The sequence below is a fragment of the Polistes fuscatus genome, unplaced genomic scaffold (genome assembly GCF_010416935.1).
Source record: "Polistes fuscatus isolate 324 unplaced genomic scaffold, CU_Pfus_HIC Scaffold3, whole genome shotgun sequence".
NCBI classification, from domain to species: Eukaryota; Metazoa; Arthropoda; class Insecta; order Hymenoptera; family Vespidae; genus Polistes; species Polistes fuscatus.
In genome coordinates, this window is record NW_025113107.1 from 12,355,279 (window position 1) to 12,365,384 (window position 10,106).

The window sequence follows — 10,106 nt, forward strand, 5'->3', positions numbered from 1 at the left end:
CACGATTTAACCTATTCTTTGTTTAGAAATAAACTGCAACGAGCATATTTTGTTGGCGCGACTTTGTGAAATTCTCTTTCTTTTTCTCTCTCTCTCTCTCTCTCTCTACTGCTATTATTCGTGTGTTTTGTGCGCATGCATCTGTGCAAGTGAGCGCATGCGCGCCTGTTACAATAAACGCAACACCAGAGGACGCTCAAGTTTTAACGAACTACAGTTTCATGTCATGAAAGTAATAAACTAGAGGAAGCTTGGAAAAATTAATATAGCCTCCAATTTCAGTGTTCGTATTATTAAAATAATTTGCGAAATCGTATCTATTTTGGAGATATTTCGTAGTTGAAATGTTAAGTTTAAAGAAAACAACATTATATTATTATTGTATATATTAGCAGTTATTAATTGTCAACTTGAAGAAGAAATAAGAATTCCGGTAAAGAAAAAAAATGGTTACTAAAAAAAAAGCCACGCTTATAGTATTCGGAGATAATTATTAATAATTTAGACCTACTTTCACTCCCGATTTAGACCTAGATAATTATTAATTATTTATAATTTTATTTCTTTATTTTTAATATTAGAATAAATAATAAATATAAAGTATATATTTTTCATCATGTTTCTTTTTTACAGGACATTTTGCAATAATGTCTATACCACCGTATTTATTAGGACCAAATCCATGGGCAACCATGATGGTCCAACAACAAGCCCATGCTCAGTTAGCTGCGGCACAGGCTCATGCACAAGCAGCAGCTCATGCTCAAGCTGCGCACCATGCCCATATGCAAGCTATTGCTGGTCCACCACTTCCTCAAATGCCAAAACAACCAGAAGTGTTATCGGAGGATAAATTACAAGAAAAAGGTAGTATAAAAGTAAATTTTATTTCTATAGGAAAGTAACTCACTGATATGTAATTATAGCACAAAAATGGCAACAATTACAATCAAAACGGTTTGCCGAGAAAAGAAAATTTGGATTTGTCGATGCTCAAAAAGAAGATATGCCACCTGAACATATTCGTAAAATTATAAGGGATCATGGTGATATGAGTAGCCGCAAATATAGACATGATAAGCGTGTATATTTAGGGTAAGATTTATTAAAATATTTTAATGTGATTGAAAAATTGTAATGTATGAACATTATTACTTGCTTAATTCTAGTGCGTTAAAATATATGCCACATGCAGTAATGAAATTGTTAGAAAATATGCCAATGCCTTGGGAGCAAATAAGAGACGTAAAGGTTTTATACCATATAACTGGAGCTATTACATTTGTCAACGAAATTCCATGGGTTATTGAGCCTGTTTATATTGCACAATGGGGGTGAGTGATTTTAATAATTTCAATCTTGTTTTTCTTATATGTATCACAGTATGTATATACGCATATATATTAATGATATATTTATGTTAATCATTTGGGAAAATTAGAACAATGTGGATTATGATGCGAAGAGAAAAAAGAGATCGTAGACATTTTAAAAGAATGAGATTTCCACCATTTGATGATGAGGAACCTCCATTAGATTATGCCGATAATGTTCTAGATGTTGAACCATTAGAAGCTATTCAGATTGAACTTGATTCTGAAGAAGATGAATCTGTTGCATCATGGTTTTATGAACACAAACCAATGGTTGGAAGCAGGTATATAAATTTATAATATTAGAAGACTCCTCCCCCCCCCTTTTAGTTTTGTATAGTATATTATTATGTTTAAAATTATATATTTAACTTTATATGATGAGTAGCGTAGGGGTCCTGAAATCAACTATTTATGTGAGTTGACAGATGATTATGTTTTTGTAGTAGTGTCCGAGACATACTGCAAGAATGTATCACTGGACGAAACGCATTCTGATAAATGTATATCATATATAAATAATATTTTTTGTAAAAGTGTAAATATCTTACTATATATTTGAAATTATTACAGACATGTTAATGGATCTACATATAGAAGATGGAATTTGACTCTTCCTCAAATGGCGACATTGTATCGATTAGCGAATCAACTTTTAACCGATTTGGTTGATCACAATTTCTTTTATTTATTTGATCCCAAGTCATTCTTTACTGCAAAAGCATTAAATATGGCAATACCAGGAGGTCCAAAGTTTGAACCTCTTGTAAAAGATTCAAATGCTGCTGATGAAGATTGGAATGAATTCAATGATATAAATAAAATTATTATCAGACAGCCTATTAGGACAGAATATCGTATCGCGTTCCCTTATTTGTATAATAATATGCCACATTTTGTACACCTTTCATGGTAAGTAACTTATTATAATTAATATAATACAGAAGTTATTTGTATGTGTGAAAAAATATTTCCACACTAGTTTATAGACTTATCAAGTAGTCCATTATAGTCTAACTAGCAGTGTGGTATAATAAAATAGATGGTTGTTATTCGTACTCTTTCTAAAAATAAAAAGAGAACTGCTGATGCCACCTACATAACATACATTGTATTCTATCTACTAGAGTAGTTTATATTTCTAATTAATAATTTATTAAAAAATAATAATATATATTTTGAATCTTAATATCTAAATATACTTTAATTTTTTAAACAATTTATAGGTATCATGCACCAAATGTTGTATATATAAAGACAGAGGATCCTGATTTACCAGCATTTTATTTTGATCCTTTGATTAATCCAATTTCACATAGGAATTCATTAAAGGTAAATTGTAAGAATTTAAAACATAGATTGTAAGTATTAGAATTCTAATGATAAAAAGTTAATTATACATTTTTATTATTTGTAGACAGTAGAACCACAAATTGAAGATGATGAAGATTTCGTCTTAGATGATGAAGTCCAACCATTTTTACAAGAAACACCACTTTATACAGACAATACAGCTAATGGTATAGCACTTCTGTGGGCACCAAGACCATTTAATACACGCTCTGGAAGAACCAGAAGAGCAATTGATATTCCTTTAGTAAAATCATGGTATAGAGAGCATTGTCCTCCAGGACAACCTGTTAAAGTACGAGTTAGTTATCAAAAGTTACTTAAATATTTCGTATTAAATGCATTAAAGCATAGACCACCAAAACCTCAAAAGAAACGTTACTTGTTCCGGTCATTTAAATCTACCAAATTTTTCCAAACTACAACTATAGATTGGGTTGAAGCTGGATTGCAAGTATGTCGTCAAGGCTATAATATGCTGAACTTACTCATACATAGAAAGAATTTAAATTATCTTCATTTAGATTATAATTTCAATCTAAAACCTGTTAAAACCCTTACGACAAAAGAAAGAAAAAAATCACGATTTGGAAATGCTTTCCATTTATGTAGAGAAATTCTTCGTTTGACAAAATTAATTATTGACTCACACGTACAATATCGTCTAAATAATGTTGATGCATTCCAACTAGCTGATGGATTACAATACATTTTTGCTCATGTTGGCCAGCTTACTGGCATGTATCGATATAAGTATAAACTAATGAGACAAATAAGAATGTGTAAAGATCTAAAGCATTTAATATATTATCGATTTAATACTGGCCCAGTTGGAAAAGGGCCTGGTTGTGGATTTTGGGCACCTGGATGGAGAGTATGGCTTTTCTTTATGAGAGGTATAACGCCATTATTAGAAAGATGGTTAGGTAATTTGTTATCCAGACAATTTGAAGGGCGTCATTCTAAAGGAGTAGCTAAAACTGTGACTAAACAAAGAGTAGAATCACATTTTGATCTTGAATTAAGAGCATCTGTGATGCATGATATTGTAGACATGATGCCTGAAGGCATTAAACAAAATAAAGCTCGTACAATCCTTCAACATCTAAGTGAAGCATGGAGATGTTGGAAGGCTAATATACCATGGAAAGTCCCTGGATTGCCTATTCCTATAGAAAATATGATATTACGTTATGTTAAAATGAAGGCTGATTGGTGGACAAACACTGCTCATTATAATCGAGAACGTATCAGACGAGGTGCTACTGTGGACAAAACAGTATGCAAAAAGAATTTAGGTCGTCTTACTCGACTTTATTTAAAAGCAGAACAAGAACGTCAGCATAATTATTTAAAAGATGGACCTTATATTACTCCAGAGGAAGCTGTAGCTATATACACCACCACTGTACATTGGTTAGAATCCAGAAGATTTGCTCCAATACCTTTCCCACCACTTTCATATAAACACGATACGAAATTGTTGATATTGGCCTTAGAACGTTTGAAAGAAGCTTATAGCGTTAAATCGAGATTGAACCAAAGTCAACGCGAAGAACTTGGATTAATCGAACAAGCATACGATAATCCACACGAAGCTTTATCTAGAATTAAACGTCATCTTTTGACTCAAAGAAACTTTAAAGAAGTGGGTATAGAATTTATGGACCTTTATAGTCATTTGATACCAGTTTACGATGTGGAACCTCTTGAAAAAATAACCGATGCTTACTTAGATCAATATTTATGGTATGAAGCAGATAAACGAAGATTATTTCCACCATGGGTGAAACCATCTGACACAGAACCACCACCTCTTTTGGTTTACAAGTGGTGTCAAGGTATAAACAATTTACAGGATGTTTGGGATGTTAGCGAAGGAGAATGCAATGTTTTATTAGAATCCAAATTTGAAAAGCTCTACGAAAAAATCGATCTTACTTTATTAAACAGACTTCTTCGTTTAATCGTTGATCATAATATTGCTGATTACATGACTGCAAAGAATAATGTTGTGACCAATTATAAAGATATGAATCACGTAAACAGTTATGGAATTATTAGGGGTATGCAATTCGCATCATTTATTGCTCAGTATTATGGACTTGTGCTTGATCTATTGGTTCTTGGATTGCAAAGAGCTAGTGAAATGGCTGGTCCCCCACAAATGCCAAATGACTTTTTAACTTTCCAAGATGTGGCATCTGAAACTGCACATCCGATTAGATTATATTGCAGATATGTTGATAGAATACATTTATTCCTTCGATTTTCTGCAGACGAAGCAAGAGATTTGATACAAAGATATCTAACAGAACATCCAGATCCAAACAATGAAAACATTGTTGGGTATAATAACAAAAAATGCTGGCCACGCGATGCACGTATGAGATTAATGAAACATGATGTTAATTTGGGACGTGCTGTTTTCTGGGATATTAAAAATCGATTACCTCGTTCTACAACTACTATACAATGGGAAAACAGTTTTGTTAGTGTTTATAGCAAGGACAATCCAAATCTGTTATTTAATATGAGTGGATTTGAATGTAGGATTTTACCTAAGTGCAGAACAACTCATGAAGAATTTACACATCGAGATGGAGTATGGAATTTGCAAAATGAAATTACAAAAGAAAGAACTGCTCAATGTTTCTTAAGGGTAGACGATGAAAGTTTACAAAGATTCCACAATAGAGTGAGACAAATTTTAATGGCTTCTGGTTCTACGACATTTACGAAAATTGTTAATAAATGGAATACTGCTTTAATAGGATTAATGACTTATTTCCGCGAAGCAGTAGTCAATACCCAAGAACTGTTGGATTTATTGGTCAAATGTGAAAATAAAATTCAGACACGTATTAAAATTGGTCTTAATTCAAAAATGCCTTCAAGGTTTCCACCAGTAGTATTTTATACACCTAAAGAATTGGGCGGTCTTGGAATGCTTTCTATGGGTCATGTATTAATTCCTCAATCAGATTTACGTTGGTCCAAACAAACTGACGTTGGTATTACACATTTTAGATCTGGTATGAGTCATGATGAAGATCAATTGATTCCCAATCTATATAGGTACATTCAACCATGGGAATCAGAATTTATAGATTCACAGCGTGTTTGGGCAGAATATGCCTTGAAGCGACAAGAGGCAAATACACAGAATCGCCGACTTACTTTAGAAGATTTAGAAGATAGTTGGGATCGTGGTATACCTAGAATCAATACATTGTTTCAAAAGGATAGACATACCCTTGCTTATGATAAAGGTTGGCGAATACGTACAGAATTTAAACAATATCAAGTTCTTAAACAAAATCCATTTTGGTGGACCCATCAACGTCATGATGGAAAGTTATGGAATTTAAATAATTATAGGACAGATATGATTCAGGCCTTAGGTGGTGTTGAAGGAATTCTGGAACACACCCTTTTCAAAGGAACTTATTTCCCCACATGGGAAGGTCTTTTCTGGGAGAAGGCATCAGGTTTTGAAGAATCAATGAAATATAAAAAATTAACGAATGCTCAAAGGTCGGGTTTGAATCAAATTCCTAACCGTCGTTTTACTTTATGGTGGTCACCCACTATAAATAGAGCAAATGTTTATGTAGGTTTCCAGGTACAATTAGATCTGACAGGAATATTTATGCATGGTAAAATACCAACATTGAAGATATCTCTCATTCAAATTTTCCGTGCTCACTTGTGGCAAAAAGTGCATGAGTCAATTGTCATGGATCTTTGTCAAGTATTTGATCAAGAATTGGATGCTCTGGAAATTGAAACTGTACAAAAAGAAACTATACATCCAAGAAAATCATATAAGATGAATTCTTCCTGTGCTGATATTTTACTTTTTTCGGCATACAAATGGAACGTTTCAAGACCATCTTTATTAGCAGATTCTAAAGATCTCATGGATAACACAACGACTCAAAAATATTGGATAGATGTTCAATTGAGATGGGGTGATTATGATTCTCATGATATAGAGAGATATGCAAGGGCTAAATTTTTAGATTATACAACAGATAATATGTCCATTTATCCATCTCCAACGGGTCTTTTAATAGCTATCGATCTAGCTTATAATCTTCATAGTGCATATGGTAATTGGTTTCCAGGATGTAAGCCACTTATACAGCAAGCTATGGCAAAAATAATGAAAGCAAACCCAGCGTTATACGTATTGCGAGAACGTATTAGAAAAGCTCTACAATTATATTCATCAGAACCAACTGAACCATATCTTTCTTCTCAAAATTATGGAGAATTATTTTCAAATCAAATCATTTGGTTCGTCGATGATACTAACGTATATCGAGTAACGATACATAAAACTTTTGAAGGCAATCTGACTACAAAACCAATTAATGGTGCGATTTTCATATTTAATCCAAGAACTGGTCAGTTGTTCTTAAAGATAATTCACACTTCTGTGTGGGCTGGACAAAAGCGTTTAGGACAATTAGCTAAATGGAAAACTGCCGAAGAAGTTGCAGCTCTTATCCGTTCGTTACCAGTAGAAGAACAACCAAAACAAATTATTGTAACGAGAAAAGGAATGTTGGATCCTCTTGAGGTGCATTTACTAGATTTTCCCAATATAGTAATCAAAGGATCAGAACTTCAGTTACCTTTCCAAGCATGCTTAAAGGTTGAGAAGTTTGGTGATCTTATTCTGAAGGCGACTGAACCACAAATGGTTCTCTTCAATCTTTATGACGATTGGTTAAAAACAATTTCCTCTTACACAGCATTTTCACGTTTAATCTTGATTCTTCGAGCGTTACACGTTAATACAGAACGTACTAAGGTTGTACTTAAGCCAGATAAAACAACTATAACAGAACCTCATCACATATGGCCGTCTTTAACTGACGACGAATGGATTAAAGTAGAAGTGCAATTGAAAGATTTGATTTTGGCTGATTATGGAAAGAAGAACAATGTCAATGTTGCATCTCTGACTCAATCTGAAATCCGAGATATTATTCTAGGTATGGAGATTAGTGCACCCTCTGCACAACGACAACAAATTGCAGAAATCGAAAAGCAAACAAAAGAGCAATCTCAACTCACCGCAACTACTACTAGAACGGTTAATAAACACGGTGATGAGATTATTACTGCTACTACATCCAATTATGAAACTCAAACATTCAGTTCTAAAACAGAATGGCGTGTAAGAGCCATATCTGCTACTAATTTACATCTTAGAACTAATCATATATATGTATCTTCCGATGATATCAAAGAAACTGGTTACACATACATTTTACCGAAGAATGTATTGAAAAAATTTGTTACTATCTCGGATTTACGAGCGCAAATTGCTGGATACTTATATGGTATTAGCCCACCGGATAATCCTCAAGTTAAAGAGATTAGATGTATAGTAATGGCTCCACAATGGGGCACACATCAAACAGTACATTTACCAAATGCATTACCTAATCATCAATACCTTAAAGAAATGGAGCCATTAGGATGGATACATACACAACCCAATGAATTGCCACAGTTATCACCACAGGTTGGTATTCATATATTTATTATATTTGAATATATTGTTGATTTATTATTAACGTTTTATTTGTTTTACTTTCTAATAAGGATATCTCGACACACGCACGAATTATGGCGGATAATCCAAATTGGGATGGTGAAAAAACAATCGTCATTACATGCAGTTTTACACCGGGTTCTTGTTCTTTGACGGCTTATAAATTAACTCCAAGGTATGAAAAATTATACTCTATAATTGTATATATTATTCTATATTGTAATATACTCTATAACTATATATACATATATTTATTAAAATATTTTAATAGTTTTTTTATATAATTTATATTTTTATTTCAGTGGATTCGAATGGGGCAAACAGAACACTGACAAGGGAAATAATCCTAAAGGGTATCTTCCAAGTCATTACGAGAAAGTACAAATGCTTCTTTCCGATAGATTCCTTGGTTTCTTTATGGTACCTAATCAGGGATCGTGGAATTATAATTTCATGGGTAAATTATTTAATTATCTCTTTATTTATATAAAAAAACTATATACAAATTGTAAATAAAATGACTAAAATAATATATTTTTGTCTAGGTGTGAGACACAATCCAAACACGAAATATGAGTTACAATTAGCTAATCCTAAAGAATTTTATCACGAGGTTCATCGACCGGCACATTTCTTAAACTTTTCTAGTTTGGAAGATGGAGACGGGGTTGGAGCGGATCGTGAAGACATGTTCGCTTAGAATAAATATAATTTCCTCCAAATAATATTTCTTTATTTTATTATTTTTTTATTTTTATTTTTTAAGGATACACAGATCGATGTAATATTGTTTTGATTTAGTTGTTAGAGACAGTCGTTCAATTCAAAAAATATAATAACAGATTTTATCAGCTTCAATCGATGAGAACAAAACACGATATTTTTTCAAAAATATTTCTTCATTTATACTTATAAACCTATTATTACTACTACTACTTTATAGAATGTTGAGATAAATGAAATTATGTCATAGTAAATATATGTAGTATGTATTTTTAAAAAAATTGTACAAAATTTGTGCTTATAATGCTCTTATATAAAAAAACAACTGAACTACTCCTCGGATTTTTAAAGATAGAGAGAGAAAAAGAGAGAGAGAGAAAATGTACTTTTATTACTTCATAAATATTTAAAATAAATGTATAAACTTGATTATTGTATGAACATAAATGTTTTATAATATACACACGCACACACACATTTCATATTTCATCAATGACATAAACTCGTATGAGTGATAATATGCAAGCGACGGTGAGAGTTCAAGTAATCATTCGTGAAAGAAACATACATGATTAATAAACAATTAGTTTAAATATTAAATAAAATTTATCAAAATTTATCAATTGGCTGTTCAGGAAAAATCAACTTTTGATTTGATAATAAATTAATGGAAAACGGCGAGAGAAAGAGAATACAATTTGATAAACAAACGATAATAATTAATAATTATAATTAATTAATGTGTAAATTCGTTGAAATATTATAATGGTTAATTATAATATTTTTACCAGGCACGCATCGAAATCTACGTGTTTACGATAAGACGGCCGAACTGTAACTGTCTCGAGTGTTTACATGTCAGAGGAAAAAGTATACATACGTACATAGTTCGATCTTGAAAAATATGATCGATCTTTTAAACGAGACTATGTAAAACCTAGAGTTTTCACGATTTAACTGAAGTATACAATTTAAATTAGATATACTTATATCTATTTCCTTATGAAAATTTTCACTATAAATATAAGTTCATATCTTAGAATATATAATTATTATCTATAACATATTCTACTAAAATTTCAATTTTT

General features: G+C 32.0%; 1 protein-coding gene across 1 annotated transcript; it reads left to right on the plus strand.

Moving 5' to 3' along the window:
• The first annotated feature begins 201 nt into the window (after window positions 1–201).
• On the plus strand, window positions 202–9,168 carry LOC122520086 (pre-mRNA-processing-splicing factor 8). The gene is made up of 11 exons (XM_043640025.1): window positions 202–433; window positions 634–867; window positions 927–1,095; window positions 1,170–1,334; window positions 1,442–1,657; window positions 1,947–2,285; window positions 2,600–2,705; window positions 2,791–8,265; window positions 8,346–8,470; window positions 8,598–8,752; window positions 8,841–9,168. The coding sequence occupies exons 2-11, from the start codon at window positions 648–650 to the stop codon at window positions 8,993–8,995; spliced, it is 7,125 nt and encodes a 2,374-aa protein (XP_043495960.1). The 5' UTR covers window positions 202–433; window positions 634–647; the 3' UTR covers window positions 8,996–9,168.
• The last annotated feature ends 938 nt before the right edge of the window (window positions 9,169–10,106 follow it).

Bases quoted from the DNA above. Each gene is read 5' to 3' on its own strand.
- LOC122520086 (XM_043640025.1), top strand. From the start codon at position 648: ATGTCTATACCACCGTATTTATTAGGACCAAATCCATGGGCAACCATG. The intron at 1,658-1,946 runs GTATATAAATTT...AAATTATTACAG, and splicing joins AAACCAATGGTTGGAAGCAG to ACATGTTAATGGATCTACAT. The intron at 8,471-8,597 runs GTATGAAAAATT...TTTTTATTTCAG, and splicing joins GCTTATAAATTAACTCCAAG to TGGATTCGAATGGGGCAAAC.